Source organism: Macrobrachium nipponense, chromosome 6 (genome assembly GCF_015104395.2).
Source record: "Macrobrachium nipponense isolate FS-2020 chromosome 6, ASM1510439v2, whole genome shotgun sequence".
NCBI classification, from domain to species: domain Eukaryota; kingdom Metazoa; phylum Arthropoda; class Malacostraca; order Decapoda; family Palaemonidae; genus Macrobrachium; species Macrobrachium nipponense.
In genome coordinates, this window is record NC_061108.1 from 115838169 (window position 1) to 115857812 (window position 19644).

Here is a 19644-nt window from a genome sequence, read left to right on the forward strand (position 1 = left end):
GAGTATAGAATTTAGGTCAAAGGCCGACCACAATTGGACCTATGAGGCCATTCAGCGTTGAAACGGAAATTGACTGTAAAAGGTTTCAAAGGTGTAACCAGAGAAAAATCTCGCAGTTGCACTATGAATCAATTGAAATAGAGTTTGGAACGTAAGATGAATTCAGTTGAATATAGAATTTAGGCCAATGGCCAAGCACTGGGACCTATGAGGCCATTCAGCACTGAAAAGGAAATTGATAGTAAAAGGTTTGAGAGGTGTAACAAGAGGAAAACCTCCAGTTGTACAATGAATCAACTGTTAAAAAGAGGGTGGAAAGTAAGATGAAGAAAGAGAATAGGAAATGACGTACTGTAAAAGGAACGAAAGTGGTTGCGGCTAGGGGACAAAGGCACGCTGCAAAGAATCTTAAGTATGCCTACAGTTCACCACTTGAGGTCCACTGACAGCACTAACCCTGATCAGGAGGAACGTAAGGTGGAAGAAAAAGAATATGAATGGAGGTACAGTGAAAGGAACGAAAGGGTTGGAGCTAGGGGCCGAAACCACACCGCACAGAGCCAACAGTGCACTGACGGCAATAACCTCCATAAAGGATACTGAGTTGAGTTGAATATAGAATTTAGGTCTATGAGATCATTCAGCGCTGAAATGGAAATTGACAGTAAAAGGTTTGAAAGGTGTATCAGGAAGAAAACTTCGCAGTTGCACGATGAATCAAGTGTCAGGAGAGGATGGAAAGTACGTAAGTTGAAAAAAAGTGTCTATAAACGGAGGTACAGTAAAAGGAACGAGTGGTTGCAGCTATGGAACAAAGGAATCCTACAAAGAACCTCAAGTGATGCCCATAGGACACTGTTTATATCGTTAACCATTATGTAGTCCCTACATATTATTAACCGCTGTGTAGTCCAACACTTAAAAGCAACTTGCAAGAGTTAATTGCAGCAGTACTGATAATGCAATGTTAAAAACTAACTTTCTAAACAAGGAACAACAATAGTTTTGCTACAAAATGTAAAGTAAAAACTTCTGTAGATTTTTAATAAATGTTTTTCCCTGCAGCTTCCAAACTTTAATCTCCATTGAAATTTAAAATCTAACTCTAAGCAGAATCTCAGGCATTTAAATTCATTCAAAAACATGAAAGCATTGTACTGTTGCTTGGAAATATAATAGAATAGTGTCTCCTGGGACCCGAGGTCATTCAGTGTTGAAAGGGAAACTGAGAGTCAGTAAGAGGGTTTGAAAGTTGTAACAGGACAACCTTGCAGTTGCACTATGAATATTTTTTAGAGGGGGTGGAAAGTCAAATGGAAAAGACTAAGAAAAGAGGCACAGTAAAACAAATGAGAGAGGTTGTAGCTAGAGGCCGAAGGGATGCTGCAAAGACCCATAAGTAATGCCTCAGTGCATCACATGAGGTGCACTGACAGCACTACCCGCCTATAGGAACCGTTTCTTGGGAAACTCCCTACACAGTCAGTTCACAAAAGAGCATCTTAAGGCCAATTAAACCAACCCTTATACAAATAAGATTTATTGCAACTCAGACATTCTTACAATGCACACTATACAAATGATGATCCACTTCTTTCTCCCCTCTAATTAATATTTAATAATAAAAATTGAAGATAAATACTATCTTCACACGTACTTCTAAATAGATATTCACCTTGCTCTTCCTATCAAATACATTACAGCAGTTAGGATAGAAATAAATGGAAGAAAACACTTCAGGCACAAATGACAGTTTACAAGATAAGTGTAATAAAATGATGGAAAACTTCTCATTTTTTTAATAAGGCAACTTTCATTTGCTCAGTGATCAGTACGAAATATTTGCAATTCGGTAATCATTAGCATTTTTCCTTTACTTTCAAACAGGCATTTGCCATCCAAGGCCGGGTATTCACACACAGGTTTACCTGTCAGTCTACCCACAACCGTTCGACGGAAGTGTGTCCACACACAGTAGAACTGTCAATAGGGCAGTCAACCGTGGACTCAAGGTCATTTCCCTCAATTCTCGTCTAGCCTTTGTCGTGGCAACACTATATGGCAGAGATGGAAACTCCGCTGGCTGATAATGAGTTGGAGCTACATCGACTAGCTGCTGCGCCAATTCACTTAAAAACAGGAGAAGCAAAAAGGCGTAACAGAGTACTGTCTAAATATTAATTTTTAAAGTGTCTATTCTCATAGAATTATTGATGAATAAGGTTAAATTAGAACTGAGGGTTGTTTGTTTGTATGGTGTTTTTACATTGCATGAAACCAGTGGTTATTCAGCAACGGGACCAACAGCTTTACGTGACTTCCGAACACGTTGAGTGAACTTCTATCACCAGAAATACACATCTCTCACTCCTCACTGGAATGCTCGAGAATCGAACTCACGGCCACCAAGGTGGCACACCAACACCATACCAACCAAGCCACTGAGCTCGACCTGGGGGTTGGTCTAGTATATATGAAACGTAAGTGAAGCCTGCTTTCACTACCAACACTTTTCGTAAAAAGGTAGGACACTGGCCTAGGCCTATACCAAATTGTAGTATTTATCACACGGAAATGGTTTTTATTTATTATATGATTTGGACTCACAAAGGTCTACAAATAGCACTACAGAGTCTAACAATGAAATTAATTAGGCCTATACATGGTTTATTAATATTCTGGTCGGAGTGACTGAGATCCTTCCCAGGCGAAATCCAGCAGCAAACAGTCATAAAATCGTTGGTTACTCGTCCACACGTGCGATCACCTGTCAGTCCGTCCAAAGAACTTTAGGCAATTCCACCAGTTCATCAGTTTTGGTGAGTGGACTGACTCCACCCACAAACTGTCACCCACACGTATGTTTTAACGTCAGTTTCGTTGAACTGAACTGACAGGGACTCTGACAGGTAAACCTATGCATGAATACCCCGCCTAAGAATCTTCAGTTCACATGACTTAAAACATTTTAGTTACTTTTTGCTCCTCCATGTACCTCACAAGGTTCTTTAAACTCTGACCTTTCATGTATATCTCTAGACGCAGATGCGAAATTGCATTGTTTCAAATTATTTGTACTAATGTCTATGCTAACCTCCCAAACAATGTAACGTTAACTCACAAGCAGTGTAAGAATGAAAAAAAAAATCGCAATAAAATATTCTTCCTTTCATACAGGCTGCATTCCTGGGAGAACACTAAGATCTTAACAGCCTTTTTTTAGGTTAAATTTCCTTCTCAGGATACTCCTTATATTACACCTGGTTCATGTTTGGCATCATCAGCATTCAAATTTTGCTCACAAACTATTCACCAAGATTTTTATAGGGGTTCTAACAAGAGACAAGTATTTAAAAATACACAATGTTGAACAATACTTGTACAGCAAAAACATTTACAAGGACAAAAATGCATGAATATGTTTCACAAAAAATTCAGTCAATAATAATAAGAAACAACTAAAGATTTACCAAATAACACAGTTGTTGTGCAATTTATGAAATAATTACAAAACATTTCAAGTACCCTAATGTAATACAGTCTGAATTGGCTGTACCTACCAACACAGGGAATACACAATTTTTAAAATACAGGGGATTCTTAATACATTACAACATAAAGTACCATTACCTTCAGATGGGATATAAAATCATATAATTCTAAGAGGTTAATTAAAATTATTGCTGTTCTTCTTCTTTCACTTTAATAATTTGAAATTTCCACATTTTTGGGTAAGCTGTGGAGACGATGACAAGTGTAATACCGATGACAGTAAAAGCAATGTAGCCTGCTGTTAGATCTTTATGAAAAGCTGAACAGATTCAACCACCACTACTAATTGCCTTCAACAACAAGGAGACTCCTCTTCCTTGTACTTTCTACTGACATGACTTCATGATTTTGATCTCACAGATAGTGGAGATTACTGCCACTACAGTAACCTAAAGATAATATTTGTGTAATTGGGGAAGATATACTTAATTACCTGATTTTACCAAATAATGGAAAGGTAACTTTAACGACCGTCCATTTGAGTAATGTATTTTAACTATGCAGTCTGGTCAAGATGCATGAAAATTTTTAATAATAATAATAATCATAATATACCAATCTGTCCAGCCCAAGTACATAAAATTAATAAAAAGGACAGGTACTCTATACTTAAAAAGCATCCACCTTCAAATAATTGTGGATAAGGGACCTGTTCACTGACATGACACACTTAAAAAACCATGGACTTCTAAAAGACCCCAATAATCATTTTATAAATGAATAAAATATTACTGGCAAAGATGGCAGATACATCTAGATTCACAAAACAAGTCCTGTGAAAATAAAATATAAAATTTTTTGAAAAACTTTCTCTTTTACAGAAGCAAGGAATAATCCTATTTGAATTCCAATAACTGTCTTACACAGCTACAATTATCTTGCATTAGTTACTGAAATGACCAACTATATACGTTCAAGCTTGACGCTCACATTATAGGCAGAATTAACAATAAACCAAAAACAAACATAATGAAAACAAAAATTACAGTACATGCTCTGGAACTAACATATCAAAATCCCTGACAATCTGGAAACATTTGAAGCATAGTATTTTAAATTCAACTGGCTATTAAATTTGAAATTAATTTTTCAAAATCTGAACTGATACATAATCTCTTCCAACTACCAGCCAAATCCCTCTTGGCCCCATAATTAAAAACACAATAAAAGTTATTGATGAGTATGGGATTTTACTTTAAACAAACAAGTTCCACACTTGTGGAAATGTATGAACTTTGGACACAAGAACATCTGGATAAATTTCACTACCACTGGGATAGAATAATATATCGTGAAATTAAACCCTTTTCATAATCCTGATCTAGAAATGTAGAACTAGACAAATTGCAGTAATATGTACAATATTTCCATTTACATTTCCAGTACAGTGTATATAAAGTAACCATTTTACACATCTGTATAAATACTCAGTTCAAGATGTCAATAACCACCTTATTGTTTGCAAGGTGCTTTTGTTGGCACAATTACAGGGTATAACATTAGGACAATTTAAGATGGAATAATAGCAGGAATGAATGCAAAGGCTGTAGAAATGCTTAGAAGAAGAATTGTGAACATGTGGACTTCTGGTGAGTGTAGGTGGGGCAAGACAAAATGAAGCAAGCATAGAATACTAAATAGTTGAAAATGTGACATTAGTTAGGTGAATAAATGACAGGATAATGAATATGGTAAGCAAAGAAGTTAACAGATACAGTGATTGGCGTGACAGTCAGGATGAATTTGGAAGAAACTTAAAATGGACACATCTAAATATTAAACAGTAGAAAACAGAGTAGAATGAGAAACCATGAAATAAATATAGGAGTTTTGCCAAGGCTTAGATATGATAAATAAAGTCCAAGAAGCCCAGACAAAACTTGAAAACATGATTTTATTACAGCAAAATTTACAATGTAAAAAGGAAGAATATTATTTCACTGTTACACCATGCTTAAATAAAACAAGCTGCAATACACTGAACTAATGTAACTAGAATAAGAGAAGACTAGAAAGAGAAAGAGAAAATGTGCAAATGGCATTCAATATAGGCAGAGGTCGGCAAGGAAGAGCACAAGAATATAATGAGAAAAGAAGGGTCTAGCAGGTAGGTGATGAGGAGAAAAATAAAAATGTAACAAATCATGATCTCAACACAGAAGGAAGATTGCAAATGCGATATCAAAGTGGCTGATGAAACAGAAAAGATATAAAAAGACAAAGAATATAAAGATAAAATGAGAAAAATTCAAGTAGAAGAGAGGAAAATAGAGGCATTTCTACAAAAATGTTCTAAACAAAGAAAATAAATATGAACTGGATTATGCTGACAGGGTAAAGTGACCAACGTAATATCCAAAGGGGTTAGGATTCGGATACGCCTTTGAGAAATAGGTGGAAAAGATCCATGAAAAATATGATAGAGAAGCATGTAATTAAAGCACTGGAGAAAGTACGAAAGAAAGGATGATAATGATGGTTAACACCAACGCACCCAATTTTGCCTTAATGACAGAAATGATCATAGAAGTATTGTTATGACTAGATTGCCTTGGAAGAACACTATACGTACTACTATGAAGAGGGTACTGAGAGGCATCATGACAAATGAAAATAAAGATCAACAACCTGGAGACATTTGAAAGTACAGTATTAGTAAACAAGCTTCTTCAATCACTGAACAGAAAAATGAGCACCTACAAACAAACAAACAAACAAAAAAAAAAAAACCACCACAAACAAACAAACTGGTGATTCTGAACAGGTGTAACTATGAATGCTAAGATTTATACCAGACATGAATCGAGATATTATACGTACAAAGTTGTTGAGATATACACTGTCTAGAGGATGAAACAAACTGATATTGCAAAGCCTAAGGTTGTTTGGGCACATGCCATGAAGGGAAAAATCTACCATGAGGCTGGAACTGTTAGTTTGTAAGGTTTTCCACTGATTTCTCTGGTAAAATAAAAAATATAAAGAAATTCAAATAATAGTTCCTATTAATTTTCAAATTTTAGTGCTTCCCTTACTTTGGAATCAGATCTGGACATAAATGTTCATTGGAATATACCATCAAAGCAACTGTTGATGAATTTATGATCATTAAACAAACCAGATGGTAAAACATACTGATTCAATCACAATCAAAATCCATCAACCTTAAAATGGCTAAGCTCTACAATTGAAAAGTCCAAGTCAATTTCTCGAGTTTCTACCAAAGAGATAAGATGAAATTTATTGGCACCTTTACAGCACTACCCTAACTTCTTGATTCCTTTATCTAACAGCTTTTAACAAATAGGTTCTCCATGTTCCAACTATTTCAAGCTGTTTACTTGGCCGCTAACCTTCCGGCTAGCCTTCCTATATCAATCAAATGTACATGCTATTCAATAAGATTGTCCTTTCACAGACAACTTTTACACTGGTGTGATATATTAGGACAGGAGTACCATTTTCCAAGCTTTGGGTTATTCAACTGCCATTCCAGATTTTTAAGAAATACACCCTGCTAATAACACATAATAAACCTCTTCCCTTATGTATGTCTTACAAGACTTGCCTACACTCTATCCAGATCTGAAAACTCACTTCATAACGGAATAACATCTATCACTCTCCCAAAAGTAGGCTGGTCATTTCTGTAGAAAACAAAAAAAGGAATGGTCCTATGTGTTAAAATGGCTACTCCTAGAAAATAAACTTTATTGTTTACAAAAACTTAATATCAATCAACCCTATACAAATCTTAAATCTGGAAAATCCTCAATCTCTTTTCCTTCTTTTATCTCTGTCATCTCTTCCACGATCATCTCCATCTGGATTTCTCTTGGTCGCTTTCTTAGCTTCTGACAGAAGTCCAATGACACCAAACAAGTCATCATCATCTTTCTCATCACCAACACCTGATCGTTGGAACTCTACTGGACCAGAGCGACTTGCACCTGTGTCTGCTCCTGAAAAACCTCTGTCTGGTACAAAACGAGCAGTGGATAAAAGCTGGTCAAGATCAGCAGCATATTCACTTTCAGCATTCCTTGTTGGTCTATAAATGTTGGAGCTAATGTTGCTACCCTGTTGCCAAGGCCTGTCATATACATTATAAGCTTCATCATCTCCAAATCCAGAATCCATCCCACGGGACTGATTGAATAACCTCTGATCAAACTGGGCCTCTCCACCACCAGCTGTTTTCTGAGGCAAGCCAAGAGCAATCTGTTCTGTGACATCACGCTCACGGTTGGCCAATTTGCCACGTCTTTCTGCTGAAGAATTTGCAATAGCATTCTCACGCTTACGGTCCCTGAAAAACAAAACCAATTTATTAGTTAAGTATTAAAGTCACCAGAACCCATAGAGTACTAAGCAAAAGATAGTACTAAGCAAAAGATTTCTGTAATATACAAACAATAAAGTAGAAGTATAAATTTTATTACCTTGCTCGATCGAGGCGTAATTTTTCTCTCTCTTTTTCAGCCTCATCTGCTCCTGCTGTTGCTGGTCGCAATCCTGCATGTTCTTCTCTTGCTTTCTTAGCAAGTACCTTGAGGGATTCCTCCTTCCTAACTTTTTCCTTCTGTGCCATCTTCTTTTCTAGCTGAGCTCTCATTTCCACCTGTAAAATTATTTGATTTCATCTTCATGATTTTGATAATTTTTGTATACATAATACCATTTTGAAAATATCATGTTTTCAACAAAATAAGCAAACGTACTGCTAAAATAAGTGAAAAAGAATATACAAACCTGTTCTCTGGCTTTTCTATCAGCAATATACAGGGCTTCAGACAGCTTTGCAAATTTTTCATTAATATGAACAGATTGTAGACCTCTACCATCAGCAGCCAGACGTTTATCTAGAGGAATTGTATAACCCTTGGCATTTTTCCAATTACTAACACAAGGTGGGATTCTCCACTCTTGTTGCTCTTTGACTGTGACCTAAAATTAGAATACTGTTAAAATATATGGACTCAAGAACAATAAAGGCACAAGGTTGGAAGAAATACACTATACATGCAATTAGTACCTCAGAGAATTCCATTCCTTTATAAATATTCCAATGATATAAAACAGTTAATGAAACTTTAAAAGTTATATACTCACAAGTTACTATGACCATCTAATGTGTTCAGAAAATGTTTATGGAAAAATGACTAGACTGCATTTTTAGAAAGACAAATACTAATCAATTTTGTGCATCACTTGAAAATACTTTAACAGTTTTGCAAGGGCTACAAGATTTGCTTCCATTACAAGTACTGTGGACCCACCAATTTGAAGTCCATTCCTACATAAAATAGTCTCACCTCGTCACGCATTACTTAGGGAATTAAATAATAACCCAGTAATGGTTATTATTACCTTTGTATTTTCCATTACATACTTGCTAAATCAATAATGCCCACTCTGTCTGTTATCTAAAATGTTCCTCAGAAAATTATCAAAACTTACCATAATAAACTCCTTTCTAGTGTAAAAATTTGACAACCATTCAGAAAAGTTTTTCTATAATACTGTGCGTAGAGCATTCTGTTAAACTAAACTTCCAACTACAACTGACATATAGAGTAAAAATATAATGTGCCCCATACAATAATTTCCCAGTTTCAATTATGTTTTTACTTACCTAGTTCATTTTAGTTAAATTACTTCATGGGAGAAAGTATTGTAAATTTTAATCAAGTTGAAAATATTAACACTGTTACAAATCAGTCACTACATTTGAATGATGTAACCCAATGATAATTGCTTACCATTTGAAGAGGTGTACCTATTGAAAATCAGGATATAAAGAAATGCTGCCAACTCCTACAGAGCTAAAGCTCAAAATGTCAACAGAGTCGTCTTGAGTTTATTATGTTTAAAAAATGCATGCTATATTTAAAAGTGCACACACTTTTTCTTGGAAACAAGTTTACGTATAATGAATGTATGTAAAATAAAAGATCACCATAATGCTACCTTGAATGCTCTCAAAATTTGAAAATGTAATCCTTGGAAAAACTTGAAAAGGCTAAAATATAAAATTTTAGAAAGCTTTATGTTGAAAATTAATATAAAACAAAAGAATGAATAGTTATTACAAACTTCACATAATTCTATGACTTTAAACAGTATCAGGACAAAAACCTGGCAAATTGACACCGGAATTGTAACGAACTGAGAAAACTTTATTCATAAGGTGAAGAAACAGAAAATATGAAGGAAGGCACAACGGTTATTCTTTAAGAACTTTCTTTAAAGCTGCTATCATTACAAGTTCCTATTCTTCACATGCCAATACCTTTAACATGTTCTGACACAATCTTACAATCACTGATAGATCATTGTATATGCACAGCTGCAAATTTAGTGATAATCCTGTATTGAAAAGAGCTGGTTTATTTCAGGACCTGAAATTTCTCAGAAGCCAGGTTCATTAAAAATCATAATTATTACCCTTACAATCAGTTTTGAAATTCATTCTTATCCTTATGTACTAGGACATTTAAATTGAGATTATGAAATATCAACAAACAATTGCTTTTCAATTTATTGATGCGTATAATAAAACATTTAAAATTAGACATGCATCAAACCAATTAACAATAATGTAGGTGAAATAAGACTGTGCTTTATTACCTTTCTGGTCGGCGAATGCATAACAGGAGCTGGTGGAGATGGTGGGCCACGGGGCACTTTCTTATTAATTCTAAAGAAAGGGAAATATTTTTACATTAGTACCTTACAGCAAACTTTAAAATACATCCAAAATTACTACATAAAATTTAAACTGTGACCTTAATCTTCTAGATATATTGTAATATAAACTTTTACTTTCTAGGGTGGGGCTCTATTTCTTACATCTGTTAAGACCTATTATTATTTTATATTAGTTTAGCATGACCACTGAGTCACAGTTCTAGACTCATGTGACTCACTGAAAGGATCATTATTAAGAATTAGTTTGTCCAAACCTCTGAGCCTAATAAAGGCTCTTCTCAGGCTGGTTCAATAGCTGAAAATCTGAGCACGGCTAAGTTAATAAAAGTGGACAGCTTTCAAAATAAAACTGAAAGGAATATAGAACTAGCAAAAAAAGAAAACAAAAATAGTTTGGCCTGAAGAGAGACATGTTAAAGAACCTTTGTGACTACAATGTGTTTTGCATGAACTACCTGATAATGAAAAGAAAAATAATCAACAAAAACAGCCCAACCTAGTACAAGATTAATGGTAAAATTAACCAAGACAAAATACAATTAACTTAGACTTATTGAAAATCAAGGGGTTGGTCTTGAGTTATCAGGAATGGCTTAGTCTCAAGTTATCAGGAAAGATAACAAATAATAATTTACAGTAAGTAACTAACATTTTGTTTGGTAATCAGTTAACCTCCAAACTGAAACTAGAGAAAATATGTGGAATACAAAAATAGCAAACCTAACAGTAAAATAAAAAATTTCATAATAAAATTTATTATTTGGATAGTACTTACCTACTGTTAAATTTAGCTATATCTCTCCGCCGATTAGGCGAGTCGGCATTCAAACAAAAAAATCGAATGGCTGCCCTGACAACTGTCTAGTTTACCTGTTCTCCACCAGGTGTTTCGAATGTTTTAGCTCGTTAGAATTCTCCTTAAAAGCCCACTAAGTTGTAGGGAGGCTAGGTGGGTCTACTTTAACAGTAGGTAAGTATCCAAATAATAAATTTTTATCATGAAAATTTATATTATTTGAAAGGTTTGTTGTACAAAGCCCAAAACATTCTCACCTGATCTGGAATCCTTGGTGGATTTTACTACCACCAGAAGTTGGATTCCATTCAGGGAGGAAGGCTCTCATAAATATGCAGCAAAGAGCAACCTTGCGGAGAAAACCGCTTTGATTTAGCCAGAATGAAATGCAAGCGGTATGAGGGACCCCTGTGCCTGGATCCAAAAGCCCTATAAAATGACAGTCACTTAAAATAAATACCTTTACGATATAAAGATACTCTCCTATACAAAATATGTACCTTCCCGCTCCCCAAAATATTAAAACCCGGGATTTAAACAAGAGAGCCTAAAGAATTGCTCTTTTTTCAGTTCGGTTCACGAAAAGACTACCCACTACTAGTAGTGGATTAAGGGCTTTACTGTTTTCAAACATAATTCTGTATACTTAAGGTAGTGATCAGGTAAAAACCAAATTGTACTTCTACTGTGCCACATCAATCCTATTCTGGAGCGACAAATTGACTTAACACTAAATGAAGTTGCAACTGCTGCTCACATTATGAATGTTTACCTTCAACAAAGGTAGAAGATATGGAGCTAGTTCTCATGCACTAGTCTATCCAATACATCCCAAAGGAACTTGTGTTCCTTGACAAAGTTTCTAAAAATCACAACACAAAATGTTAACTTTGCCTCTTCCAGGCATAACCTTCACAAATACATTCTAGGTTTTCTAAAACCACAACACAAAAAGTTAACTTTGCCTTCAAGTTTAACCATTGGCAAAGGCATTATAAGTTTCTAAAAATCACAACACAAAAGTTAACTTTGCCTCTTCCAGGCATAACCTTCACAAATACATTCTGTTTTCTAAAACCACAAAACAAAAAGTTAACTTTGCCTTCAAGCTTAACCATTGGCCAAGACAGCTAGGTTTTCTATAACCACAAAACCAAAGGTTGATTTTTGCCTCTTCCAAGCTTAACCTTTGACAAAGACATCTATGTTTCTTAAAACCACAAAACCAAAGGTTAACTTTGCCTCTCCAGCATTTACCTTTGACAAAGATGTTCAAGGTTTAACCTTTAAATTTAAATGCCCCCACACGATAGAGAAGTTTCCTCTTCTTCCCCACAAAGGGGTTACACTGGAATTCTTACAGGGCACTGTAAAGCATAGCCTTAACGTCACCCTCAGCTCTAAGGCAGAAAGCTAAAATAACATTCCCTTTACACCAACTTAAAGAAGGGTGCTGACAATATATTTACTTATTAACCACTGCTAATGCTAAATAAAAGGTTTTACAGTAAATTTAGATAAAGTTTAGACCTACATCTAAACTCCAGAGAGAGACTGATATAGAGATGAAGGGGCTTCAATCTCAACATCTTACAGTGCTGGTCCTCAGCAAGCTCTAAAAGTACTTGATGCAATGCGTACTGAGGAAAGTACGTATGGAACGATAACTTTGGAAGTAGACAGTGAAAAGTCTTATCTCCTCTAAACAGAAAACATTAACATCTACAAGGTTCCAGGTGCTGAAAATTCCTCTAGAATGGCACCCTCAGCAATACACAGACCATTGCTTCTGACCCCAGGTATTAGAGTAACGTAATTTTCCGATTTATTTAAGTCAACCTTGTTCTAGATTTAAGTACATTATTTCTTAAGGCAGTTAATGTTAAGTGTTTAGTGTTTTGTTTACGCTATAGTTTCTCGCCTCCTCCCCGCTCACTTAATTGCTTGAACTATCGTGTTAACGATTGTGGTTTGTTTATTTTTCGAGTGCGGCAGGACTCCTGTGAGGTGACTTTTGGAAAGACGGTGCCCGGCCTAAAGTGAGTTCGGGCCTTCCTTTGCTTCCTGATACCTCTGCAGCTGTCGATTATTGGAAAACATTGAATCTTGTTTTTGGAGCTGCCCTTCGCAGGTACACTTCTGTCACCTGCGACGTCGTGTGGCCTGTATTCGATGCAGTTGACTTTGTCACCTGCGACTTCGTCGTACTGCCACCTTAGTGGATATATATATATTCCCCTAGAGTATTGAGTGCCATCGTGTTCTGCTGGCACTAGAGGAGCTTTGGGCAGTCATCAGTCTATCTCCAAGGACACCTTAAGCTGCTGCTGAGGGAGCAATCTGGCTCGTGAGGTGTCAAGTAGGGAGACAGATACCAGGTAGGAGTTTGCCTTTGTGTTGTCGGGCAGGACCTTCTCCGACTCACCTGTACCTGTGGTTACCTGTGTATTCATGTCCTCCCTCGTCTGCAGAGCTGAGATGTATTGGATCACGGCCTCCGTAAAGGCGATTTGAATTTATTTTGGACTGAAGTTTCCCCTGTTTTGTGTGAGGAGTTTGTTGATTTTTTTTTATATATATATCTATTTTTCTATACAATATTTATAGACTCTGATGGTCCTTACACCCTATCGGCCTTGGTGTTTATATTGTAATTCATAGGTAGGAATTTAAGTGTTTTCTCACTTTTATCCTTCACCTTCTTTCTTTCGTTTATAGTTATAGGTATATTTGGGTTTTGGCCTGGCCAGCCATGGTATGAATATATTCCTGTTTAGACGTATTCTTGTGTTTGTTCTCTCTCATGTTTCTATCTAGGGCTTAGTTTTCTTAGCGTTTAGGGATCCTACGGGATTATTTGAGGACTAGTGTACGTCCTTTTCAGTCACAAGGTTGACTTAATGTTATTTTTGTTGTGAATAAATATTGTTGAGTTTTCCCTTTTGTTTTCGTCTCCACTGACCATTTTACGCAGAGTATTTTTGAACATCACTGAGAATATAAATAGTGCAATAAAAGAACTGCACCAGGACCCAATAAAGGGGTCCGTAACCCAATAAAGGTTTAACCTTTAAATTTAAATGCCCCCACACGATAGAGAAGTTTCCTCTTCTTCCCCACAAAGGGGTTACACTGGAATTCTTACAGGGCACTGTAAAGCATAGCCTTAACGTCACCCTCAGCTCTAAGGCAGAAAGCTAAAATAACATTCCCTTTACACCAACTTAAAGAAGGGTGCTGACAATATATTTACTTATTAACCACTGCTAATGCTAAATAAAAGGTTTTACAGTAAATTTAGATAAAGTTTAGACCTACATCTAAACTCCAGAGAGAGACTGATATAGAGATGAAGGGGCTTCAATCTCAACATCTTACAGTGCTGGTCCTCAGCAAGCTCTAAAAGTACTTGATGCAATGCGTACTGAGGAAAGTACGTATGGAACGATAACTTTGGAAGTAGACAGTGAAAAGTCTTATCTCCTCTAAACAGAAAACATTAACATCTACAAGGTTCCAGGTGCTGAAAATTCCTCTAGAATGGCACCCTCAGCAATACACAGACCATTGCTTCTGACCCCAGGCCATGGCAGTTTTAAATTAAGGACAGATCCTATGATAACTTGAAAATCTTATTATTGGGAGGGGAAATTCTAACATCTCCAAGCAGTTAAGGAGATGCCTAAGTTAATGGAAGTGTATGGAATTGTGTAGTAGAGTTGATTTCTTCTTAACGGAAGAATGAGATATCTACCGAGAGCATTGGAAATTCTTAAAATCATTTGCCCTGAGGCTGCAAGGGCTCTACAGGAGACACTAAGCAATTCTTGAACTTGAAATTGCTCAATAGTATTCACAGTAGATACGAGGGGCAGGCCTATGAGTCTGAATTAGGCCAAACTAAAGGAAACAACCACTGCTCAAGCCTGAGGGTCAACAAAGTAGTAGTAATCTTCGGATGTCCTTATTCATTTACATGTTAGTAAGTCTAAATGAGTGCTCCTTAAATCCACACCAAGTGCCAAACTTACGGATGTAAAGGCCCTTGTAGGCAGTTGTTCTTCCTGAATCCCCAATTGCTAAAACAGTCCTTCCAAAGAATAAATGATCAAACCAATATGTTGTTTCATTTCACTCAAAGTAGCAAACTTCCCACAAATACTTTGTTTCTGCCAGGGAATAAACCTGCTAATCATCCTGATGTCTTTCCATGTTGACCATTCTATGTTGGCCTCTTTCCTCAACAAAATGAGGATACAGCAAAGCATAGTGTTGCAACAAACGCCAACCAGCCCGAACAATTTCATCCAACTCCATTCACACTCTTCTTCCGTCAGTGGGCGATGGAAGGAGACAGCTGCCAACAGGAGGTAAACAAAAGGGCTTAAAGGATTGCTCTTTCTCCGCAACCCTTGGCGACAAAAAGAGACAACTGTCTGTAAGAGGTGACAGTAGCCGAGTGCTGTATCACATCCACCACGACTCAATGAGAGGAAGACAGTTTAAGTGACTCAGGACTCGGCCAAGTCCACAAGAGTCACCTACGTTCAACAAGTCAACAATGTCCAAAGTCTGCACGAGTCGACTGAGGGAGAGAGAACGAGGCGCCAGAAGTGAGAGGCGGTGGGAGAGGAGTTACGACGACTCTTCTGCCTCGCCTCAAAGTGAACGTACATACTTGTAAGCATTCCTATACGAAACTAAGTTAGAAATCTCTGAAGCTAGAATATCTAACTTGGCGAGAACTTTAGATACTACAGTGTAGACTTGAAAGAGAAACATTAATCGAGGCAGTAGTAAGAAATCTGCCGATAGCCGAAGAGGAAGCAGGCAAAGAACGAACACAAGCATTACGAAGAAAAAGGAATATGCTAACAGACGAGAATTTAGAATATCCAAAACAAGAGAGAGAGAAACTGTTGACTGAGTCAACACATCTAAATGTGTAAAAGTCGCTACAGATACATTGTTATCTCAATAAAATGTCTATGCCTATATTATATATTATTAAACCTATACATGTTAACACCTCAAACTAGGTGTTGAAGACGACAGAATGCGCCTACGGAGCAAGCATTGACGCTTACCGAAACGTTCCTTATGCGAACACTTTTAATGGTCCTAGGCACTCGCTTAACGGTCCTTTGGCGAATGCTCTAACCGAGATTCAGGCCATGAAAAGGGTAAAGTAGGTATTGGAGGGCACAGAATCCCAGCGTCCCGAGAACCGACCCAGTTCCCTGGCACCGGACACTACCAACTGTTGCAGGGCACTCCTAGGCTCGGGCTACATACTGATGAGGGCACCAACACCTTACTTCTAACAGGAAACATGAAAAAGAGCCCACACTATGGAAGGATTCGGAACGTTCCCGTCACAAACTCAGTTCAACTTGTATTAGAACTAAAAATAGGGTTTAATGTTCTAACTTCTCGTTACACTTTTCCTGAACCGAATGGGGAGCAGAGCTACCAAGGAAGTCAATACTAGCCTACTAAAATGCCTAGTCTGAGTAAGGATAGCCTGACAGGTTTAAGTCCAGACCTAACTAATTGCTTTCGCAATCTATTAGTTTCCCGTCTTTCCTATATCTGGCATATTCAGGCATAAATTTCTCAGAACAATTCCCTACATTCTTCACATCTAGTAGTTCCAAGATCACACTCTGTACCCTTGCAAGTACAAACGGAATGTTGATCAACTTCCAATTTCAACATCCTGGTTACATCAAAAACATTCCTATATAGCATGTTATTGGTATTTTTTCCGGTGGAAGATATCCTAGGAAAATGAAATTACAATACCGTAAACAGGTGTAAAACAGCCAAACTTCATAGAATACCAACAAATGCCTAGCCACAATGGCGGCAAGAAGAATTCTGACAAGAGCTAAAACATTCGAAACACATACGGGCAGCCATTCAATTATTTTTGTTTGAATGCCGACTCGCCTAATCGGCGAGCAGATATAGCTAAATTTAACAGTAGGTAAGATTCATCCCAAATAATGGAGTTTTTGGACCTATCTAAACAGTTAGAGCATAGTCAAAAAGTTCTTGCTAACTATACAACGGGAATAGAGGCCTCTTGATACTGATAAGCAATATTTCAAGAATGATTGCAAAAATTATCCTCTACCAGTAAGCTAAGGACAATCATACAAATTACTAAATCACAGCTAGATCAGATGTCTACTATTAGCCTAGAGTCATTGCTGCCATTTCCTTTTTTAGATGAGTGTAATATACAGGCAATTAACTAACCATAAATATGGGCTCCTAAAAATTATAGTTGTTGTGAAAGAAACTGATTGTAAAACGGGTTAAAATAGAAATATCACATTAAAAATATGATACACAACTGATTAAAATATCCACACATGACGTCCTTTCTTTTACCACTATATGTTTGGTCAGGCCCTTGTGAATCTGGCCAGGCCCTTGTGAATCAAGTATTTCAATTTATGGTCTTGTTAAACAACTGCTGTATAATAAAGGGGAGAATGTCCTACCTAAGAGTTTACAGTAAAAAGGTCTGTGAACACTATTATGGTTTATGCTAAAGGGTCATGAATACAAGAAAGGAATCTATGTAGTTAAATATGGAAAATTTTTCTCAAAGATTTTCTTGAGGTATGCTTCGTTAACCTAGGCTTAAAGTGTATATTACAGTAGCATAAGGAATGACAAATTTTTAATCAATTTGTATTTTTCATAGCTAACAAACCTGAGGTCTTAACAATAAGATAACTTTCAAAGGGCCAGCTGGTAACCGGTTAACACAACCAGAGACTGTAAAGCAAGGAATCTGTGAGATCTGGGAACTCCTGCGTCTGCGAGGTAATACCTGGTCAGAGACCGTGCACCAAACCACATGATGCTTCAGTCTTTTCCCCAACCCAGGATATATAATAAAAGAGAGGGGTGGCTAGAGGTGGGCAGTAAAACGTCAAGACCTCAGGTTTGTTAGCTATTAAAATACAAATTGATTAAAATTTTGTCATTCATTCATATGCAGAACAAACCTTCGGTCTTAACAATAGGATGGACTTATACTTGGTGGGAGGTACAAGTATTCTAAACCAGCTGGGAGTTAACCCCCCTGACCACCTTTCCTAGCAGAAAGAGTTCTAAAGAAGGTGGCTCCATGCCTGTGAGAAGCTAGATAAACTGATATCTAACAACTCAGCCATCTGGGTTGAAACACAAAGATTCATTGCATCTAGGGAACCAAAGAAAATTCTGGATGTTGATATAACAAACCACCCCTCACTCCCCCTTGCTAGAGAGGAGAATTTGCTACTGAATAGAGGGTTTGATTATTTCAACAACATAAAGCAAAACAACTATCAGTATGACTACCTTACTCACTTGTAACAGACCAGTCCAGGATATGACATGTCTATTCCTCAACCTGCCTGTAGGAAGAAGAAAAGAAGAAAGAAAAAGAAAGAGACCAGCCAACTCATTCATTCTCTCTTCCACGCAATCATGAAGTTTTCTTATTAAAACTAATACGTATTGTAATACTTACCTGAACACCTGAATTAGCCCTGGTCACTGACCAGCCCGAACTATATCCCCACATATTTACCCACTAAGTGGGTAATTTTAACTGTCAGTGTTACCAACGCTGCAGGTAAAATCTAGTCAAATGAGTTACCTGTGTTACCATTGGCAACACTGCTGCAAATACCGGCCACCAGAGGCCTGTTTCCTCAATTGAATCATTTACTATCAAATTGAAGTGTGGTGGAGGTTGGGAATCATTCAGGTATTCAGGTAAGTATTACAATATTAGTTTTATTATGAAAACTTCATATTGCAATACACTCCCTGAGCACCTGAATTAACCCAATTAACAACATTTACACGGAGGTGGGATCAATCTAATTCAGCCCGACCTGTCCACGGAACATACGCAGGTAACTCATAAACAACCTACAATGCATGTATCCTAGTTATCTAACTCAGAGGTGAGGATGTTTGCAAAGAAAGTACTTCAATATCAGTGTTAAGTCTATGGTACCATCTGAGTCAGAAGTACCTCCCATGTGGTAAGCTATAGCTATACTTCTTATTCCTGGAGGTAGAAACAAATCTCCTCACCTAGTTGTCCAGCTCAGTAGGTGAGGATGCTTGCAGAGGAAGTATCATACCGTCAGTGTCAAGTCCAAGGTGTACTGCCTGAGTCTGAAGAACCTCCCATGTGGTATTCTATACCTCTCATGTATGAAGGGGAAATGGTGAACCTCCCATGTGGCAATCTAGCCTCTCATGTATGGAGGAGAAGTTGAGTGTGCAGGACCTTCAGTTCTCTACTGCTCACTGATGTAGATGACTTGTGCTGAAGAAGTTGTAGTTATTCCAACATGATCATCAGGATCTACCTAACCTCAAGGAACAATACACTCAGTCTAAGCTTGACCAAAAGAAACACTTGAGTTCATTTAGACTATCACTGCCTCCCTAAACTTCTAACACCCTAACTCTACCAAGCCAACTATAAAACTGAGTTACCACAACGACAGGACCCCGCAAGTAACCTATCAGAAGAAATTGAAATTCCCGAAGGTAGAGCATTG

The 19644-nt window shown here is 37.2% G+C and overlaps 1 protein-coding gene across 1 annotated transcript in view; it reads right to left on the reverse strand.

Moving 5' to 3' along the window:
* Positions 1 to 1524: 1524 nt before the first annotated feature.
* Positions 1525 to 19644, reverse strand: part of LOC135216021 (puff-specific protein Bx42-like) — an 89318-nt gene continuing 71198 nt past the window's right edge. Inside the window, exons 6-9 of the mRNA XM_064250957.1 lie at positions 10183 to 10252; positions 8305 to 8499; positions 7995 to 8173; positions 1525 to 7861 (exon numbers count right to left, since the gene is read on the reverse strand). Coding sequence (XP_064107027.1) covers positions 7324 to 7861; positions 7995 to 8173; positions 8305 to 8499; positions 10183 to 10252 — 982 coding nt within the window. The 3' untranslated portion in view covers positions 1525 to 7323. The remainder of the gene's footprint in view (positions 7862 to 7994; positions 8174 to 8304; positions 8500 to 10182; positions 10253 to 19644) is intronic.